We start from the raw sequence: 22081 nt of genomic DNA on the forward strand, positions 1-22081 counted from the left end.
ATAAAGTGTATGTGAAGTCGATTTCGAATCCATGCTCTGCAGGCGTTTTAACGTTTATAGACATTTGAAGTAATTTTCAAAAATTCCAAAGTAAACTTCAATTTTCTCTTTTAAAATAAATTTCAATTCAAAGGCACTTGCGTGTTGCTGATGTCATGTTTTGGACTTGCCCAGTCTTTTTATCGGACGCAGCCATTCTCAATTATTCGAACGAGTTCATTTTCAATTATCACAATAACTGCGTAATATATTTAACTAACTAAATATTTTGATACTTTTTCGTATACAAAAAGTTTTAAGAGTTGAAACTTTTTGTATCTATAAACGAATTGATTCCTTACAACTTGATAATATAGTCCAATTTTGTATACTATTTTTTTAGATGTTTTGCAGTAAATTGTACATGTTACAGAATATATTGAATACGAAAAAGAATCAGCTGGTTACTTAACATAGATAGAACCTGTCTCTGTTTTAGTCTTAAATTAAATTTATAAAGTAGTGGTACTTATTAGGGCTAAATATATCGGCATCGGCTTTTTTATATATTATTTTATTTTCATAATCTTTATATATATCGTTTAAAATCCAAATATCATGTAATAAATAATTTCAATTATTAGGATTAAACTTAAAAGAAAAAAATAATTAAAACACATTCAATCTGTCGATTTGTTCGTAAGTTTTGTTAAATGATTTAAACCAATCCACAATAAATATTTTGCCGATTTTTATATTTAGATACGTTTAGATATTCTGAGTGTCGTGGACGATTTAAATTCCAGGATTATTACAAAAAAGTGTGACAATTTTCTATTCCTTTTTGTTTCAAATTGATAATAATATATGTTCTGTCCCTTTTAATATTTGATATGGAGAAAGGGACAAAACGTTTTTTTTTTCAGGAATACATGTGTTTTTATTTTATAAGTAAGACTATTTTAATCATAAGGCCGATTAAAAAAATTGTTCATAGTTTTTTTTTGGCGATAATTGTACATATTTACAATTTACCTGGTGGACTTGAGTTTCCACCGGAGGAACAGAAAGGCGGAGATCCTGAGCACCACGAAGATGAGGCACAGAGCGGCGATGTCCAGAGTGATGTCCGCGTCCAGCATGTCCAGCTCCTCCAACGTGGTCGACGGGTTTTTGAAATGGCAGTACGCCTGCAAAAATGAATTTCGTTTTTTGATTATATTTCAAACTTTTGAAAAAAAAAAGACTGCTTTAAATAAAGTAACGCTTTTAGACCCACAAATATCCAGACAATTCTCTTGCTCAAATCTAAGCCTTTTCCGTTTCTTTCGATGCCAGTGATCGTCGGTGTCCAGGGTCCGTTTTCATACATTTTCTCCGCCATTTAGCACGGTGTTCGATATTATTATTTGTCAGATCAATAATGAAAACATTCTGGAATCGAGCTAGTACGGATACAGGCAAAATAGTGCGATTGATTTTCTTTCGAGTCCAGAATTTTTTCATCTCAATATCTTTAACCCTTTTTATAATAAAAATATTATCCAAGGTCAAGGCACGGAATAATCATTCGTTGTTTTGTTTCGTTTTTTCAATGTCAAATATAGTACTACCACTTTTTTACAAGTTACACCGATTTACCTGCGCAGAAATCAATTTTTTGCACGGCGCGAAAATATCTGCGCCAATCATAGCGCGCCATTTGGACTCGCGAACAAAACCATTGGCTATTGGCTAATGCGTACGCGCCATGTCTGGAGTTCGCAGGAGCGCCACGCCCCGACGCGATTGTACAATTATTATGAGCGAGATAGCACGACTTCTGTTGTTTTTGGATTTAAATTCTTATGTAGAAGCAATAAGTTCGTTATTTCACTAATGTTTTCATTCGGCCAGAGTCGGCGGTTGGTTGTACTACTATTCTGCGCCGTCGAACAATGCAGAGGTAACTTATAAACGTGGTATTACTTTACTCGGGAGAGAGGGACAAAACAACGTAACCCGGGAAATAACATTTTGTATTTACTATGCAATATTAATGTCGTCATACAATGCAATACTTTTTCTTGCACCAAAAGTAAAATGTACAGAAATGAGGTATCAACAAACTACAAGTTAAAAGCTTTTAAAAAAAGAGGTTTTATCGCTGATAACATACCTGATGGCACCTGAGCTTGGGCCTGTCGAAGCTGTAGGTGGCGAGTGCTGTGCCCTCGAAGCCGTAGCGGATGTAGGAGAGGTAGGTGATCCAGCGCAGGTACTTGGGGATGGCGTTGAAGGACACGAAGAACCCGCTGAACAGCAGGAATGGGACAGACATCACGGGCGCTAGGAATACGCCGTTCTGCGAATTTATGAATGAAATTTAATTAAGAAGTCGACCCAGAAATTGAACTTTTCCGTTTGCTTCACCTTTTGGCTGATTGAGGTTTCCTGTTATCTTCAGAGGTATGGAACCGTAAGAACTGGCTTTAAGTTCGTCTTTGAAAAAAAAAGGTTCTTGAAAATATGGCAACATTTACACGGCACGCGACTGTAGCCCCGATATTTTCAACATTTTTTATTAAAATTTAATAATCAAGTAGATAAAAGTTCAAATATCCTTTCCAGGTCTTTTTCATATCGAGTGTTATTGCTAACAATAGTGTCAGATTTTATTCAAGCAGCCTGAGTATCCCACGTAGTGCTTACCGTCATAATGCAGTCATAGAAACTGAAGCGACGTGAGAAATTTCAATAAATAGGTGAAAGTTAACTTGCAAGATTGTATTATATACACAAGCATAGAGATAGTAGTGCCGCACGCACCTGCACGTTCATGGCGGCGCCGACGACGAGCCCCACGCTCTGCGCCACGAAGGAGATGAGCAGGCACGAGCTCAGGAACAGCGAGAAGCGGAACCACTCGGCCGGCTGTGACGTCAGCAGGTACACGATCACCACGTAGATCACGCAGAATATCGCCTGTCCACCGCAAACGGGAAGGGCTCAGTGAGGATTCCAAGTGACACGCGGCGTACCAATCACAGTGCCACATTGTGACGCAACGATAGTCACACAATGTGATTGGTTCGCTGCGTCTCACTTGAATCGATTCGATGTGATTCAAATCGTGGTCAATCAAATGGTCGTGCGACCAATTTGTAGTTAAGTTAGTTTGTAGCAATATTTTTCCTCCAAATTCATTGTTTTTAAAATTATTGTACTGCGCGTAAATTTCTTTTCGAACATTCGAACTCGAACATTCTTGATTGTTTTAATGAGATAAAGACATATTATATTTTTACAACTTGTAATTATTGTTTAAGTATCTTTTTTTGAAATAAATAAGTATCATATTATTATTATATTATACTAAAGGGCCAATTACCTGGAAGGGTATATCAGACACTGTGATGGCGAGGTAGTAGGAGCGCAGCGAGTACCAGCGGTTGAAGTGTTCCTTTATTAGCACCGGCATCTCCAGCGGGACTGAGGACAATATATACATACATATATGTTGTTTGCTAAACATGCCCATGTATATAAATACATTTAAAAAATATTTTAAAAATGTATACAAAAACTGAATGAGGTCCTAAAATACCATCTATCCCATTACTTTCTCGTAATGGGACAACTGAAATGATTTCGTCTGTGCCATTAATATTTTAGAACGAAAAGACTCATTAATGTCATCATCGTCTCTCTAAGTCAAAAAGTTGTACCATCATTATGCATAGAATAGTAGTGTTGGTCCATGATTAACACTGTTGTCAATAATAGGACCACTCCAATTTGTTTCGTGGATGTAGTACGAGGCGATTAAGGGATACATAGCCAGCTGATAAGCAAAAACAGCATTATATTCCCAAAGAGAGTTGACTTTGTAAAATCGGAGTCGAATCTTCCAATATGAAAGGTTATTTTCAAGTATAGTGTATATTTTATATTTAAAAACTCAGCTAAGTACAGTGATATACGAACTAGCAACTAAGTAAAGGAGTGTTTATATTTATTACACATTTTTACTGAGGATATACTAACAAGTGATATAAGAACTCACAGCTTAGTATAGTGATAGTCATGGAGGTGTACATAAGGAACAGCATGTTGAAGAACAGGAAACCCAGGTTGGACAACACCTTGGAGCCGTCATTGCCGATGTCGTAGTAAAGCGCTCCGATCAGGAAGCCGACCAGTATGTGAGCGAACAAACGGAGGTACATCAGCGTCTGGAATTATGGAAAATAACGTTATATCTTGTCTAAGTATTACAAATATCAGGTAAACATTAGGTGTTTGACAAAGATTTTATTTTAGGGCTGGTAATTTTACGTGCATATATGTTTAAAGGTAATAAATAACAGTAAATATGGTGGATGACAGAATTTGAATTTGTAGAAAAAATGCATGGCGCAGTCGCGAGTTTGTCGTCACAGCGCAGACGCGTAGACTAAGGGTATAATGATTATTATAACAATTACGTTATGATGTACAGATAAAATATCACACGTTTTTATCCCACATGAGGAAGACAGAACAAAGAGTCGCAATGAATGAATGTGCCTTCTCAGGCACTTTTTCTGTCAATTTTATATTCTATAGTAATTTCTCAAAAAGCTAAAAAATACTGGCATTTCGGAACGACCACTGCTGAGAAGATATATGCCGAAATCGTGAGACTTGGTATTTTTTATTTTATTTTATTATTATTTTGTGCCTACCTTTTTATTATTAATTAATTTATGCATATTTTTATTATATTAATCTTAATTTCTTAAATATTATCTGATTACTATCTTTGCTTATGAATTTCTAACTGTATTTTTTTTCGTATGAATAAATAAATAAATGAAATACAAACCCAATCCCTCCTGCTGAAGAGCAGCGTCCTCTTGAGCACGACCCAGAACTGTTTGAACTCCGACGTGGCGTATCGTTTGGGGCTCTGTTCGCCGAGCAACGCCACCTCCGCGTTGTCGGGCTTCTCCAGCTCCATTTGCACCACTAGAGGCTCACCTGCCGCAATTGGAAATGTTCAAATCAATTTAAAAAATGTGGTGTTGGTGGCGCATGGAGAAAATTAGCTGAACGGATAAGAAGACAAATGAGGAATTACTGGAGGGAATTAGGGAGAAAATATCGTTACTCAAAGCAATAGAGACAAGAAGAGGAAAGATGTTTGGTCACCTTATACGACATGACGACTTGATAGACAAGTACCTCGTTCGTTTTTTATGTTCATCATTATCAATAAATTTAATATTGATGATGATGAACATAAAAATATAATTTAAAAAAAAGTTTATTTTTCTCTTGTCTTGTAAAATAAGTCCTAATTGCTAGGTTGTATTTATTCGGTTCACCCTTGTTTGGAGACAGTTCCTGAAATAGGTCCCCATACATATTCTACAGGTAGCTAAATGTAAGTAAATTACTCAAGAAAATATGACGCTTGTGTCAAAAATGTCATTTTTGTGAAAAACTTAAGATTACTTGTTATACTGAAAGTGCTTTGTTTGTAGTATCTTATGATCAAAATAAACAATTTATTTTTCTATACCTCCGTCCCAATATATTTGAAGGACAAAGTTTTCCTTTACATATTATAAATACCGTTAGTTATTAATCATAATTAAGATATGTTTACTCGCTGACAATGTCAAATAATTAAGGTTATTCGTAACATAATGAGCTAAATTATTACAAAGTGTTTATTGTTGTGGATGATTTCATTATTTTGTTTTTGTTTATAAAAGAAACCGTTTATAATAGTTATCAAGATATAATTAGATTAGGTAAGATGCTATAATATATTTTAGAATATTCATATACTTTTGTTTTCACCCGAATAAAAAATAAAAATATATTTTTAACATTACTTTGTAACAAAAGTAATATTCCTTATTTTATTTGTTACAGAATATGTCCTGGGTCTTCGACATCGTAAGAATTTCGGGATAAAAAGTACCCTATGTGCTATCCCAGGTTACGTATTACCCGTGTACAAAATTTCATTGATATCCGTGCAGTACATTTTGCGTGTTTGTGTAACAACCGATGCCACGGACTGACATACAGAAACGCAAATAAACGGACACATTACATTTATAACTCCCTCTTTCTGTTGGGGGTTAAAAACTTAAATTCATTTATTTCATTGTGAATTATAGGTTAATAAAAGCAGGTACAGAGACATTGGAGAGTTCACTATGTCCTGCCACGTGGGGCTTAAAAACTTAACAAATATGTAATGTTAAATCTTAAAATCTTATATGGGGCTTGACTACCATTGAGAATCGATGTCATCAAAATTGAAGTCAAAAAGCGTTCCAATGATTTGGAACGCTTTTGACGCTATGATTTGACGGATTTAGTACTTCATCGGAGTACCTACTAATTCCATGTTCCAAACATACTTTAATGACAAGCAATAAAATTGATAAATAAACATAACATTAAAATATCATGTCGTGTTTTATTATGAGAAAGCAACTACAATTTATTTTACCCTATCATAGGTTTATTTTCTCATCGCCATATTAACACATTTCCATACATAAAAAAATAGCTCGATGCAACAATTTGATGACAATAACGACCCATTAATCTATTTTTAAAGAACTCATTAATTTATGTGGTAGTATTCTCAGCAATTATATTGTAAACGTGAATGAGCAGGAAATGAATCTCGACCCTTGCACTCTTGATATCACGTGATGGACCAGTGACTGCGGCGACCTTGCGAGGAAAAACCTATTTTAGGTTGAGAATATAAGTTGTAATCGTAGACACGAGACAACTATAGACCTTCTTCATACATTTTGTTTAGAAATACTTTCATTGTGTGTGTGGTTTTAAAATGTAAATTAAAAAATAAGTATGGATAAATCATCACACAGATTAAGTTAGTTATCAAAGTAAGTTCGAGATTTGTATTATGGGGTATTAACTAAACAATATCCTATAATAAATAAATCGGTGAAAGAAGATCTGAAAATCATCCCGGGTACTTCCACAGCCGCAAAGCGCTAGAACCCAGGGTCCACTAATGAATATATCTACAACCAACCCTCGAAAATTTCGTTGGCAGCGTATTGCAAGATGTCATTCTGTAGATTGCCATTGACCGTTAGCCTCATTCAATATTGAACATTATGACTCCGCGATAAGATTCACAATTTTGTACATGCTATATTCGGTGAAAAAAGACAAAAATTACCTTGTGATATAGTGCTTTTTTTTTGTAATAAATATTTTTCTCTCATCTGAGCATTTTTCCAGTACGTTCCACAGCCGCAATGCATCGGAGCCCAGGGTCCACCAATAAATATATCTTAAACCAACCTTTTCCCTTGGAAATCTCGTTGGCAGCGTATTGCAAGATGCCATTTTGCAGATTGCCATTGCCGTTCGCGTCGGGCGGGTCAATGAACTTCTCCTGCAGTTGAGATAGATCGTTCTTGTTGCGCTCCTGCGCAAGCGACAGCGCCATGTCGTTTTTATTGTTGTAGTTGTTCTCGGGGAACGGCACGCCGTTTCTGGAATAGAGAGGAATTGTTAGGTCCAATACAACAAATATTATCAATTCTATCCTACTAATATTATAAATGCGAAAGTTCGTGAGGATGTATGTATGTTTGTTAACGTATTGTTACCCTTTCAAGAAAAATCTACTGGACCGATTGTTATGAAATTTGACACACGGGTAGAATGTAACCTTAAATAAGGCTAATTTTTTAATTTTTCGAAATTCCCACAGTAGCGAAACCCCGTGGTATAGCTAGTCAATCATATTTATTTCTGTACTGTTTAAGTACGTTGTACTTTTTATAGTAAAACAGTATAAAACTTTATCAGTAGGAACTTATATATTGCGGATTCCATAAAGATAATCATACATATATCAGTAAGTTCTTTTCGATAGCCGTCACATAAATTGGTTAATATAAGTTTAGCAACAATTTTGGCGTTAAAATAATGAATATAATGCAAACAGATTTTACACAATTAACGAATCTCAACTGCTATTAATATATAAGTTTTCTGGTTTCTAATAACCAAGATTCCATAGACAAAATAGGCATACATTATGTTGTTAACGTTGCCTATTGCGCGCGCGAGACATCGATGATGAAGAGAGAGACAGGCATATGTAATGTCGTCCTGTACTCGTCGCACGATACTTCGATGATAAAGAGAGATGAGAGAGACAGACATACCTAATGTCATTCTTGCCGTTGTCTATGGCCCGCACCAGCTTGCCGGTGTTGTCGCCATACTCGCCACACGACACCTCGATGATGAAGGACGCCGGGTTGTGGTATGATGGACACGCTAGGTTCAAGCTGCCCAGCCATTCCACTGTTGGACAAATGATAATAAATAATTTTATTACAGGATATAATAATGATGATCTAAATGGTGAAAGTCTGAAATGCTAAGTGACAGAGGTAAATGAATGGAGTTAACATACAGTGCCGACCCTTCTACTTCTGCCTCCTGCCTCTGTCTTCATCAATTCTTCAGAATTATGCCATAAATATACCGATACCGTAAAAAGTATATAATTCTTCTTCTTCTTTATAGTCGTATTCCTCATGGCTGAGGGTCGTGGTCATTACGTGGAATACACACACAACAACTTTCTTGGCATTAGTAATGGAGTGGTTTGTCATTGCCTTCTCCATTTCACACACAAGTTAATAACCAACCAGTATGCAGGTTTCCTCACGATGTTTTCCTTCACCGGAATGAATTTTATTGATAAGATTTCATAATTATCAGTCCAGTAGATTTTGCATGAAAGAGTAACAAACACACATACATCCTTACAAACTGTCGCATTTATAATATTCATAGGAATTGGGATATAAAATTACAGTGGCACTTATTTTATACGACAAAACGGATAAATAAATGATATATGTTAGTATAATACTAATTTTCCTTCTTGTCGAGTCGGAATACCTATATAAATTATTTTAGTCTTGTAATCTAACAAATTTCCTCGATGATAACTAAGTCCACCAATGGTTGGCGCATGTGATTGATTACGCAACGTGTTTTGGTTGCGCAAGCGCACCGATGCGTTATTGCGTTACGTCCTGCATTGCACGAGTCATATCAATTAGTGTTGCCGAACTATCGACAGGTTCACCTCGGAATCGATACAGGCATGTTTAAGTGTCTATAGTGTTGACTCTCAATATTGAAATTACTATCGATACTTAGCGGGCCCTTGGCTCTGGCGCTCAACTGCTGCGGAATAAACCGGGAAATCGCTCAGATGAGAGAGACTATCGCTTGTTAACGCGATCGGCACTATCGAGGTCTATCGATACTTTTACTCAACTATCGATAGTGGACTCTCCAGTGGCAACACTAATATCAATGCACTTGGAGGAAACGTCTGCTGGTAACATCATAACAGTAATGAAACTTTTTATTATTATATATTTTTATGTTGTTATTGTTAAAATTATGTACATCGATGGTGCGTTGAGGAATAAAATAAAAGCTATGAAAACCCATCATAAAAAACAAAAATGTTTTACCAACTTTTATTAAGAAGTCGAATTGCTTTAATGTGTGTACTGTTAATGTTTTTAATAAACAAATAAATAAATAAAAGATGTGACTTCAATTTTACGTGTCGTTTGGACGAGTCCAGAAACGTGTGATTTTGTTTTTGTTTCAAAAGCATTATCACAGTATTTTTTTTATTCTTAAGATTACAAGGGGCTTCGAATAGTCATCAAAACAAAAATTTCTTAAGTAACTGTTATTATAAGTTTCTTTTTTACGCTGAATCCAGGCTTCACGGCCTCATCGCCGCGAATGAAACACGCGAGGTTTAGTGAGAAAGATATGATGAATACATTTGTCAATAAAGTACATAGCCTTTATGGTAGCTTTGCCTTTGCAAAGACTTAGGTTTTTGTTGTCGATGGGCCTTTGTTTTTTTTATAGCAAAGAGAAATAAAAAGATTGTGCCGATGACATTTTAGTGGGATAAGGTCAAGCACGAACTTGAGGAAGCAATAATTGAAAGGCTGTGCATAATTGGAAACAGGTCACTATGAATAAGCGATTGTGGTCCAGTGGTTAAGACGCCTGTGAACCGAAAGATCCTAGATCCAAATCCTACTCGGGCCATCTGAGTTTATATACCAAACTGATGCATGTATGTAATTTAATAGAAATTAAAATTCATGAATGTAACCTTGTAACATAGGGCACATACCGGAAATTATTATTTATTGTTATAAAATTTGAACTACAAAATCGCTTGTCATATTATAAAAATTTAACAAGACATTTTTTGTCAGTTCCATGTATTGACTGACAGATGTCAAATATCTCGTGTATTCTCGTGTTGTTTTAGGTTTCCTTTGTTCTTGGACTAAATTAAACCTACGCAGATAAAGTACGTCATTTTATTTAATCGTCAGCGGTGCGCAGGTCAAATTCACGTCAAAGTTGTACGTATATATGTTTGTTACTCCTTCACGCAAAATCTACCGGACGGATTGTTATTGAATTCGGTACACGGGTAGAATATAATCTGGAAAAACACTTAGGGTACTTTTTATCGCGAAATTCCCATAGGAGCGAGGCCCCGGGGCGCAGCAAGTATATTTGATATATTTTTAGATACTTCTTCTCAACATTTACATTTGCAAAATCATTGTGTGGCAAAGACATGCTACTCACACACCTGCCACTAGGGCAATCTAGTGTAAGGTAAGTCGTCCAACATCTCTTTCTTTTAAATACCTGCATCCCTTTCCTTTGTAGTGCCTTAAATTTGAGGGTGTGTGTATGGCTCCATAGTACAGACCGGCTGGTCTGTACTATGGAGCCATAAAATAAAAAGTGAACTCACCCAACCTCCCCGTGCTGCCTTGGTACACGCACTGTCCATCGGCTAGCGTGTACAAATGGTCGAACATCTCGAACAAGCGAGCTGAAGGCTGGTGTATTGTGCAGATGATGGTCCTGCCGCCACTGGCCAGCGTCTTGAGGAGCGATATGCATTGGAAGCATGAAGAACTGTCCAGACCTGTGGCAAGAATTTTTTGTTCATCAATAAATTTAACAACGAGGTTATTGTCGACGGAGTATTTTTCCATTCTACAGATTTTTATAGATTTTACCTCTCGAAGACACGATCGACTTTTATCTTGTCTTATATTTTATCTAGCTTCATTATTTACTTCGGCCACGTGGCCTTAACAGCTGAAAGGCAACAATTGTAATGCCAATGAGGGTTGACGTTAGGCGGGCGGCCGGTTATAAAATCTACGCCAAATCTTTTTGTAATACCAAACTTTTTACGCTTACCTCGGGCTTTGGGCGTTACAGCTCCGAATGTAAGGTGTGATTGTCAAACTTGATACATGATACATGTATGACATACCATACGGTTTAACTCCGCAAGAAGATTCTGGATTTTTCTACCTCTATATCATAAAATTTCTTCAGCCTTACTATGTTAATTACATCATTGTCAGCACCCATTTTAACGTTCCCACTGCTGGGGTACATGCCTTCGTTATGAATGGATAAGGAGTATGGGCCGTGACCCACCACGTGGGCCCATTGCGGATTGGCGGGTATATTAGCACAGATAGTATAAATTCGTTACCTGATGTGGGCTCGTCGAAGAACATAATAGGCGGGTTGTTGACCAGCTCCAAGGCTATGGAGAGACGCTTCTTCTGACCTCCAGAGAGGTTGGAGGTCATTGTTTTGTGATGCTCTGATAGACCAAGGGTTTCGAGGATCTCTTGTATCTGAAAGAAAATAGATATTTAAATTTTATATGTTTAAAATATTAATAAAAACGACATGACATTTTTGACGCAATTTTTATCAGAGACATCTTATTGTATTCAAAACTTGAAAAAAATGTCAAGTCCGCGCAACAATTCATTGAGGAGCTCCCTCGGCGGAAGCAAATCCTGGGTGCACTATCAAGACGGATTTCTTAAATATTGAAGGATTTAATTTAAATCATAAAAGTTATTTGTGTAAAGTGTCATGAAAATTTCGTAAGTGGCTTAAATATTTCAAGTAAATTCTACACGAAGGACTATAAATAAAATAGGTACTTATTTCGACCAAATTTGGCCACTCGGACAAGTTTCTCAATAAACAAATCGAATGAATTCATTGTTAAAATTAACATGGCCACAATCGATATTTTATTTATTTTCTCGATTAATATTGTTAAAAATATGTCGTTCAGTCACAAGGCTGACCCTGATTGACCGGGGTCAACACGCTGCGACCAGAATGGACTTCATTACATACACCGATTTATACTATTATTGGACCTGTACAAATTGTGATGTAGATTTTATTATTTTTGCAAGGCATTGTAACGTAGAATAAAATTGAGTCGAAGATTTTTAAAACACGCCACTGTTTTTGATGGGTTCTTTTTGTGATAAATATTAGTGATTGATGAGGAACATTTATATGTATAGTATGTAGCTTTTGCCCGCGGATTCGCCCGCGTTAATTTTCCGGGATGACAACCTTATGTTCTTCTCCATACTTCAAACTACATGTATGCAAAATTTCAAAAAGATTGGTTGAGTAGATAAGAGAGTGACGAGGTAACGAACAAACTTAATTTGGCATTTATAATTTATATTAGTTAGGAAGTTAGCATTAGGATAACATGCGTAATATTGCGCACGCGTGCGAGACCGGGGCGGGTAGCTAGTTATTAATAAATATCCTTTAATAATGATATTTATATTATCATATGAAACTGATGTCAGTTTTTTTATAGAACAGGATGAAAGACGAGTAAGCGAGTCACCTTATGGTAAGTGTTCACTGCAGTCCGTCCAGAAACAACTATGGGGCATCATAGGAAAGTTGCCGGCCTTTCAAGAAACAATCGACTCGTTGCTTGCAGGAAATCGATTCCAGAAATAACTATATTACATTTTATACAATTGGTTTAATATTTTGACAACGTAATGATGCATGATTTCAAGACTAGAAAGGTAAAATTGTACACAGCACATTGTTTGTTGTACACACACATACATATATGGAAGTAATCAGGAAAACGCAGAAGTCTTAAATTTAGGAAGTAGGAAAAACGTTACTAATCATTATTTTAGTTTTTTATTTTCCTCATGACCAAACTGGCGCGGTTGTCAAACAAGTTTCATTACCATGTAATGCCAGCCACTATTATGCTTATGTGTAAGAGAGAGACAGCGTGAGAAAAAAATATTACGATAAGATCCATATTATCCATAAACACAATACGATCCAATATTTGTGAATAATATTCGACAATGTCTTGAAGCAGAGGATCACAATCGTAAAATTTGATCACTCTTCGCATAATGTCGCTTTCGCAAAACGTAATATTCGCAAAATGACATAATTATCAGATTTTTTGACACTAAAGAGAGAGAGATATGGAATACTTTAGATATGTATACGACTGGGGATAAAACGGGCAAAAACGCTTCTAACCAATAAAAATAGACTCACCACTTCCTCCTTATGAGCTCGTGCGGTAACGGACGGGAGTTTGAGCGCTGTAGCCACGGACATGGCCTCTTCTACAGTGAGATTCCCGTGCAGTTGGTTGTCCTGCATGATGTAGCAGGACAGCTTGCGGAAACTGGACAGGTTGCGCTCCATGCCGTTCACTGTAATGCTGCCTTCCATTCCTGATGTCCTGTGAGGGGATACGATGGTCAATAAAAGTTTTGATACCTATAATACATACCTATAATTTGATAATTCATTCAAAGGTATTACTGTGGCGATTACTGCGAAAAGGGACGAATCAAAAAAGCGAGCGCTGTTTCGTATGGCAGGAATAGAGGCTTGCAAATTCAATTTATTTTAGTTTGTTAGTATACAGCATTGTCGTAGATATTAATTATTAAAAAAAAAACAAAAATAATTGATACCATAGGCAAAAAGTTTAAAACTCGAAAATATATTTAAAAGATCTACACACAACGTAGCAAATAAAATGTTTTCAATAAATTACATTATATTTTAATGCCAGCGTTGATATTTCATCAAGGGCGAGGTCGATACCTGTCATTTGTTTACGTCTTGTGGCATACGACAGTTGTCTACTTTTGTACGATTTTAGTGCTTGTCATTATTGGAAACTAGCTTCTGACGGCGACCTCGCCAGCTTTAATTTTCTGGGGTGATTTCTGGGGTGAAAGGTATGTTATTCTCCATACTTCTAACTACATGTATGTAAAATTTCAAGAAGATTGGTTGAGTAGATAGTGCGGCGTGAAGAGGTAACAATAAACAAATTAACTACTTTGGCAGAACGCCACTACAAGTATAATAATATTATTTTTTCAAAGTTAACCCTTAGGGCATATATACATAGTAAACAGAATAAATAAAGTATTTAGAGGGCTACAATGTATATTGCTTTCTACACAGTTCCCATTGCGGGTGAGTAAGGCTGAGCATAAAAAAGACAAGGTTTTACGTGCCTCCGCTACCACGGACTCCGCGTGCAATATAATAACCCTACTAATATTATAAAAGCGAAAGTTTTTGAGAATGTCAATATGTAGTATGTTTTTCACGCAAAATTTACTGGACTAATTCTTCTGGAATAACACATACGGTACTTTTCATCCCGAAATTCTTACGGGAGCCAAGCCTCGGGGCGCAGCTAGTAATAACAGTAACAATATAAGTATTGTTTCCTCTCATGGTGCACCGATCATTTGTAAATTATCACACCGTTCATATTGGCTAAATTACTCCATGATGGTACAAAATTAAATTTAAATGGTACTCATGTTAAAATTTATTTTAAGAGAAACATACATTGTCTCGAAATACGGAAGCGGAAAAGGGCGTATGTACTATACATATAATCAAGGACGTATGTATGACACTTCTTCTTTTAGAAGCCTTATATCGCCTATCCCTGTTACTGGCAGTCTGCATAATGCTTGTAATAACACCCTATAAAATAAAAAAAAGATCAAAGTTTTGAAAATAAATAATCCATCACTGTTTCGCTTCTATTAAATGATAGCAGTTATTGTTGAATGAAAAAGTAGACACTGGCTGTGTAACCGAATGTATAAATACGGAAGATCATACAAAACCAGTTGTTTTGTATGTTTTTATATTTCGTCACGGCGCATAATGATCACTTCGCAAAATGTCTAGTGTGGTCGCAACATGTTCAAAAACTAATTAATATATTTTTAAAATGTTGTGGATTTTTTGAAAAGAAGTGAAGTATAAATTGTTATTTGATTTATATAAAAATTAAGTTCTTACTTTTATTAATTGATTATTGGAGATACATTTTTTGGCAAACAAGACCTATGACGTTATGTCAATATGCATATCAAGTCACGCATAAATTTGCAATAAAAACATATAATCATGTCAACGATCACAGTCAAATATTTCCATATATAGACCGGTTAAAACTAGCTTGTATCCAGCTTCTGACTGACAAAAATAGTGAGTACGTGATGTTTATAATGTAATCCATACATATTATAAAAATAAGTCTTCATGTTGCGTTTGTCTGGACCCGATAATCTCTATAACTACCGGACGTATTTTTTGTACGGTTTTCACCAATAGATATTGTGATTCCTGAGGAAGGTTTAGGTGTGTAATTTATTATGGTTTTAGTCGAGCGAAGCCGGGACAGGCCTAGTCGTTTACACTTTGGGTCACAGGAAACCAAAAACTGTATTTTATTTTCATCAATATTTTTGGAATCGGAACATACAGACAACTGGAAACGACAATCCTGGATCTCAAAACCGGACAAATAGTCACCTTAGTGCTAACTTAATGTACCAAAAAACAAAAAAAAAACAACTAAACAACAAATAAATTAGTAAACACGAAAGAATACGTTGAAGTAGTGTCATCTCCGTCTAACACACGGAAAAGACCGTAATGGACAGAGTAGAGTGTAAGGTCGTGCAATCGGATGCGACCTAGTTAGCTGGTTATGATAAGGAGTTTTCCAATGATGTACTGGCTCCGTCATGCATTAATATGAGGCAAAATCAATATTGGGGTAATTAATACGATTATTGCAAAGTTTTTTTTCATTGCATAAATTTAATAAAATAAATTCTAATAAAACAAGTAATAGTTGCTAGTAATGTGCAATAAAGGCAAAATATTCAGATTTTTATGAGCCATTAAAGACCTTTGTCAAATACCAAGTAGAATTGGATTAAAAGGGACTCTAGACTAATTTATTCATACCAATCGATTGCTGGTGCTCATGTTTTAAATTTCAATGACCTAATTAATGAAATTGATTGGTGTAGTATTTATTACGTTCAATGTTCGTGCGCAACTGCGCCGCATTTGCAGCTTGTAATTCCACAACTGAAAAGTTAATGACGACAATGCGACAAAGTCGTAACTAATCAATATTGTAGACAAGATTATTAGCTATATGTATAATGAATTTTACTTAACCATCTATAGCATAAGATAAGTGAAAGCTAGTAGGTAAACAACTTTATAAAATGCATTGACGACCTCGGTGGCGCAGTGGTAAAGTTCTTGCCACTGAACCGAGAGGTCCCGGGTTCGATCCCCGGTCGGGTCATGATGGAAAACGATCTTTTTCTGATTGGCCCGGGTCTTGGATGTTTATCTATATATGTATTTGTTATAAAATATAGTATCGTTGAGTTAGTATCCCATAACACAAGTCTCGAACATACTTTGGGGCTAGCTCAATATGTGTGGTTTATCCTCATTTATATACGACAATGAAATGATGCCTCAATGAAAAGAAAACGAAGCATTTCGTGTCGGAAATTCTCTTCCTAATTAGCTAAAATAAACAATAGGTTAGTAAGAGTTCTTTATATTCTTACCATCACTTACATATGTTATGTATATGGAAAACAAGTTGCGCCCCGGGTTTTCGCTCCCGTTGGAATTTCGGGATAAAAATTACCCTATGTGTTTGGTACACGGGTAAAATATAACCTGCAATAGGTTATATTTTACCCGTGTACCAAATTTCATAACAATCGGTCCAGTAGGTTTTCCGTAAAAGAGTAACAAACAAACAAACATACGTCCTCACAAACTCTCTCATTTATAATATTAGTAGGATAAAAAGGGCTGCTATCGAACATAAAACTACAAATTTTTCATATTTAACGAAGTTTTTGACCATGAAACACACTAAGTTATATTCCTTAGGTACATCGTTTCCGTTTATAAGAAAAACGTACCTACTAATTATACACATAAGTAGTAAATAAAAAAATGGCAAACAAAAATTTTGAATGAGGAAATAGTATTTATTTCTGACGGCGTTAGAGTTAACAGCAGATCTAGTTAAACGAATTCGCCTCTATTACCGCGACGTAGAGGTCCATGTATAACTTGCTTGACCTGCAGTTGACTGTACAACACTCCAACCATAGCGGTACATATTGCACATCTGTTTGCTTACAAGAACTTTTTGCGTAATTTTACGTATGGTGTAAGTTTCAAGTAAAAGCAAAACGTTCAATTGTTACATACATTGTCATTTGTTTTTAGTTACAGACTGTGTTTTCATCGACGGCCGGAGCTTCGCTCCCGTGGGACTTTCGGGATTAAAATTACTCTATGTGTTATTTGTTTATTTATTTTATTTTTATATTAGGACAAATCACACAGATTGAGCTAGCCCCAAAGTAAGTTCGAGACTTGTGTTATGGGATGCTAACTCAACGATACTATATTTTATAACAAATACATATATAGATAAACATCCAAGACCCGGGCCAATCAGAAAAAGATCATTGTCCATCATGACCCGACCGGGGATGGAACCCGGGACCTCTCGGTTCAGTGGCAAGAACCTTGCCACTGAACCGAGAGAATCACTGAATCACTGAAAAGAGAGAAAAAAAAAGAAAGAGAAATGAAAAGAAACCGAGAGAAGAGAACCATTTCAATTGAAAAACATAAATAAGCATGCGTGGTGTTCTTTTCATTATTCTCACACCATCACAATGTTCTTTCATTAGAAACTAACTGCTAATTAATAACCAATGTATTTAATATTAGATAAGACGAGACGCCAATGTTCAATGTTCATGGTGATTGATAAGGAGATATCATTTATCAGCAAATAGCGGACATAAGTGACGTTATACCAATACGGATATTAGCAATGTACGCTTACTCTTTCGACGACACTTGACAACGAGTATAGAGGGCTAAGAGGGTTCGCATTTCACTTCTAACTATCGAGTCGATTCGAAGTGAGACGCAGCGAACCAATAAATAAATAAAATATAAATAAATATATCAGGACAAATCACACAGATTGAGCTAGCCCCAAAGTAAGTTCGAGACTTGTGTTACGGGATACTAACTCAACGATACTATATTTTATAACAAATACATAATATAGATAAACATCCAAGACCCGGGCCAATCAGAAAAAGATCATTTTCCATCATGACCCGACCGGGGATCGAACCCGGGATCTCTCGGTTCAGTGGCAAGAACTTTACCACTGCGCCACCGAGGTCGTCATCATATTGCGGTGTGGTTGTCGTTGCGTCACAATGGCGCTCTGTGATTGGTTAGTGTTACCTGTGTGCGTAGTGCGATTTTACATATCACTCGATGGTGAGATGTAAAGTCGCACTACGCACACAGGTCAAAACATATTGACCAAAATTGAGCCATCTCAATTTTAAAACTAATAAAATAAAAAAAAAATGGATGAAGCAATTATCTTTTTAAAACATTTTTTATTTATAGCAACATCTGTTTTCAATTCTTGACTCGACCTACTTGTGTACTTGGTCGCTAGCTGATTAGATTAATTGGAGGCAATAAAACGTGGATAACTAATTAGTGATCCATCGGCGGAATAACAAGAGACAGTTAAGATTCATAAACTTTGATTAAGTCTTAAATTACATACAAATAACCTATGATATTATAAATGCGAAAAAAAGTGAATATATACTAATCTCTCTACGTTAATAACATAAAAAAGAAATATTTGAATTTTAATAAGTTTATAACGAACAAACTCAAAAACTAGACCGATATTAATGAAATTCACCACTCACAACTTTTATTGGTGGTCGCAGGTTGGCAATATTATAAAATTTAATAACAATCGCTTGTAACTTGGGACTTAACTTGCAGACACCACAAATCTATGTCGACACGTATTAAGCGATTCGAGTGAATTGTGCAAAAAAAAAAAATAGAATGAGAAAGTTTTTTTTTATTAGCTGTTTGAGTCCCACTGCTGGGCAAAAGCCTCCCCTAACTTCCTCCATCCATGACAAAGTTAAAAACAATTATTTATAACTACCTACTTTAAAATATATTTTCCAAAATGTATTAAAATTCCAAATTCATAAATATGTATTCAAATCAAAATAGAACGTTGTTTATAATTCATCTGATTTTAAAATATATATGTCGCAAAGGTAAACTTTGATAAACTTCAAATAATTTATGACAAGGGCGAGTGGCATACGTAATTGGGACATGTACTTCGATCAATAGATAATTTTGTACACAGCAATACATCAACCTATCTTAAATTACTAAATGCAGGGTAACGGTACACGGTACATTGCCAATAGCCAAAACAATCTGATCAACATTTAAAAAGTCAGACAAGACGTTTCCAAAGATATAGTTTACCCTAGTTTAGGAACCGATTTTCAATACATGTGTATTTTGGGGAAATGTGTATATTAAAATTTCAGCCACCGATAATCAACATAAACCAGTTCAATCTTATTTTGATTGGTATTTACGATGCTTAGTCACCAGTGCGTATGATTCATATCGATACATTTTTTCTTACAAAATCATAGATAAGTTATCGTTTCCATCACACATCGTCCTTTAACAAAATAGTATATAGTCAAAGAGCGTTATGAATTTTGGTCACTTCGGAAAAACATTCCGTTAGGACTACGCAAAAAAGGATAGAAGAATAATGTGAACTTTTTTCGTATATAGGTGAGTAGTTAAAGATTTTTTTTTTGTAGCCAGTTATTAAAAACAGATCAAAGGGATTCAATCCGAGATGTTACGGATTTACGCTCAATATTTTCCCAGATACTTCTCAAATGACGACCTCGGTGGCGCAGTGGTAAAGTGCTTGCCTCTGAACCAATAGGTCCCGGGTTCAATCCCCGGTCAGGTCATGTTGGAAAATGATCATTTTCTGATTGGCCCGGGTCTTGGATGTTTATCTATATATGTATTTGTTATATAATATAGTATCGTTGAGTTAGCATCCCATAACACAAGTCTCGAACTTACTTTGGGCTATCTCAATCTGTGTGATTTGTCCTTATATATTTATTTATTTATTTATATTAAAAAAAATAGTCGGGAACCTTTGGGAAATTTTGGAAAGAAACTGGGCGTAAACCCATTCACATGGATGCATCATGTGGGCGCACATTGGTCACATTCCGAGTTTGTCATTTTACTTACTTGTATCCAGTGAGTATGTTGAGCAGCGTGGATTTGCCCGCGCCCGAGGGTCCCATGATGGCAGTCAGCTCGCCAGAGCGTAGGCGCCCGGACACTGACTTCAGGATTGTCTTCACATCTAGAGGCAATAGTGGTGACTTTAGTGGCTACATCATACAAATTTTACAGGAAAAAAATATTAAATAAAAACTAGCATCGCACCTGGGTTTCGCCCCTGTGGGAATGTGCAATTCTAGGAATGTTTTTCTTGTGTATCAAACATTAATATACGTATACAAACTTTCATATTTATTAGGTTTGTAGGATTCGTAGGATGAATACAAGGATGTTATTTAATAAAAGTTAATTTATCGTCTTTTCTTATATATCATCCATATTATTTTAGTATACGAAAGAAGTGAGGCGGTGGTGTATATATATTGAGAACTGACAGACTGATATGTGCATAAAATAAACAAAAACAAAAAATATTTTTTTGAACAGGATTTGTCATTGCTATGTTTGCATTTTGCGAAGTTAACAAGCGACGATTTGACAATTGAGTTTTAATTCTGTTTTATTATGTAGATAATGAGCATATATAGTTGACTATTTTGCTTAATATCGTGCGACTAGATAGATAGATAGATAAACTCTTTATTGCACCATTTACAAAGGAGTACAGTTATAACAAGATATTCAAACATAATGAGTGCAAAAGCGGACTTATCGCTTGTCAGCAGTTGGCGGCAAGTAATCATAAAATGAATATCAGATGTTTTTCGAATGAAATCTTACACGATGTCTTCATAACATTACGTAAAATCAATCAATTGTTTATAGGTATCTTAGTGTAAAGTCTACTTAACTATAAACTAAATAGTTCACACATATAAATGTTACTTATATATATAAGTATGTAGTGGTCTTTGTTCACTTACTATCACAAGTTCGCAGTTGTTATGTTTATAAAATGTTACTCATCAGGGCAAACTCCGTTTTGCCTTCTTTCTTATCGAGTATATTATTGCTAACACTGGTGTCAGATTTTGTTCAAGTCGCCTAAAGGCATCTGACATAACTTTAACGACTACTTTAAATAGTCAAATAGTGTGCAGGTGTTCATCACGATGTTTTCCTTCATCGGAAGCGGACTCGTATACAAACTCATTCGGCACGTGTAGGATTCGAATCTGGGACCTTTCGCTCACAGACAGACGTCAAATACTGGACAACCGCCTGTTTAAAATCATTACATTATGTGGAGTTAAAGTATGAGTAAAATGAAATGTTCATGTTTATTTAAATCCAATAGCTTGTTTTGAGATTTACTTGTTTTGAGTTTTGAGATTTAATTTACTCAACTGTAAATCACATTTACATTTCATTAATTTAACACCAATGTATTGTATTATAATAATTATACAGCAGATGTTAGATAGATACCTATCTCAGTAAATACAATACACAAAATTTTTTCTTACGAGTTCCAACATGAAAATAATCTTCACAGTAGGTAGTTATTTATTCTTGTATTTTGTTGAAAATCAATCAAATATTAGTTCATTACTATACATTGACGACCTCCGTGGCCTAATGGTCCGTCATCATGACGAACTAGCTATCAGGT

At 35.6% G+C, this 22081-nt stretch overlaps 1 protein-coding gene across 3 annotated transcripts in view; it reads right to left on the reverse strand.

The window, feature by feature from the left end:
- Positions 1-892: 892 nt before the first annotated feature.
- Positions 893-22081, reverse strand: part of LOC128676838 (ATP-binding cassette sub-family G member 1-like) — a 29196-nt gene continuing 8007 nt past the window's right edge. For 2 of the 3 annotated variants that reach the window (XM_053757227.1, XM_053757226.1), the window contains 12 exons: positions 20473-20590; positions 13489-13678; positions 11612-11759; positions 10850-11026; positions 8184-8325; positions 7309-7502; positions 4826-4980; positions 4025-4193; positions 3350-3450; positions 2788-2943; positions 2138-2323; positions 893-1169 (listed from right to left, as the gene is read on the reverse strand). In XM_053757227.1, the coding sequence (XP_053613202.1) occupies positions 1011-1169; positions 2138-2323; positions 2788-2943; positions 3350-3450; positions 4025-4193; positions 4826-4980; positions 7309-7502; positions 8184-8325; positions 10850-11026; positions 11612-11759; positions 13489-13678; positions 20473-20590 (1895 nt within the window). In that variant the 3' untranslated portion in view covers positions 893-1010. Of the gene's footprint in view, positions 1170-2137; positions 2324-2787; positions 2944-3349; positions 3451-4024; positions 4194-4825; positions 4981-7308; positions 7503-8183; positions 8326-10849; positions 11027-11611; positions 11760-13488; positions 13679-15439; positions 15445-20472; positions 20591-22081 lie in introns of those variants that run through there. The other variant, XM_053757228.1, reaches the window with a different exon arrangement.

This window comes from Plodia interpunctella, chromosome 16, assembly GCF_027563975.2.
Source record: "Plodia interpunctella isolate USDA-ARS_2022_Savannah chromosome 16, ilPloInte3.2, whole genome shotgun sequence".
Taxonomy (NCBI): Eukaryota; Metazoa; Arthropoda; class Insecta; order Lepidoptera; family Pyralidae; genus Plodia; species Plodia interpunctella.